Source organism: Malurus melanocephalus, unplaced genomic scaffold, assembly GCF_030028575.1.
Source record: "Malurus melanocephalus ecotype Western Australia unplaced genomic scaffold, MMel_1.1 scaffold_1747, whole genome shotgun sequence".
NCBI classification, from domain to species: domain Eukaryota; kingdom Metazoa; phylum Chordata; class Aves; order Passeriformes; family Maluridae; genus Malurus; species Malurus melanocephalus.
Window position 1 is genome coordinate 4,181 of NW_026624979.1, and position 515 is coordinate 4,695.

The following is a 515-nucleotide window of genomic DNA, read 5'->3' on the forward strand; positions in this document are numbered from 1 at the left end:
CCCTCAGGGGTCAGAGCCTCTGATCCCACAGCTCTCTGCTTCTCTTAGAAAACCACAAACATTCTGTCCCTACAGGAACAAATGACACACCAAAGGTAGGAAAACCACAGCGACAGCACATGGGAACTTACTGTCTGATGAGCAGTGTCTACATCTGTGTAACGTACTTGTGGCTAGTCAGATGTTCGGCAGATATTATGGGTATCTACAGGACAAAACGTAAACAGTGAGTAAAACATGCAACAAACCCACCAGAGACACAGCATTAGTCTGGGAAAGGGAGGATCAGCTGTCAGTTGGTGGATTTTATATCACAACTCTAAGTCAGAGTCACTGAAGTGCTCCAGTGGCAACTTAGAGCTGGAAAACATCGGGTTAAGTACAATAGAAATAATTCATGTTCAGGAAATTGGAGAAGTTACATCTACAGGTCATGCAGTGCAGTAATTGGAAATAGCCCTTTTTGTTGGCCTACACAAATTCTGTGCTTGCAGGGTGTCAGATGATGGAATGTG

The 515-nt window shown here is 44.3% G+C and overlaps 1 protein-coding gene across 1 annotated transcript in view; it reads right to left on the minus strand.

Moving 5' to 3' along the window:
* LOC130587313 (muscleblind-like protein 1) overlaps positions 1–515 on the minus strand; it is a 21,146-nt gene that overhangs the window by 4,066 nt on the left and 16,565 nt on the right. Inside the window, exon 5 of the mRNA XM_057388291.1 lies at positions 132–205. Coding sequence (XP_057244274.1) covers positions 149–205 — 57 coding nt within the window. The 3' untranslated portion in view covers positions 132–148. The remainder of the gene's footprint in view (positions 1–131; positions 206–515) is intronic.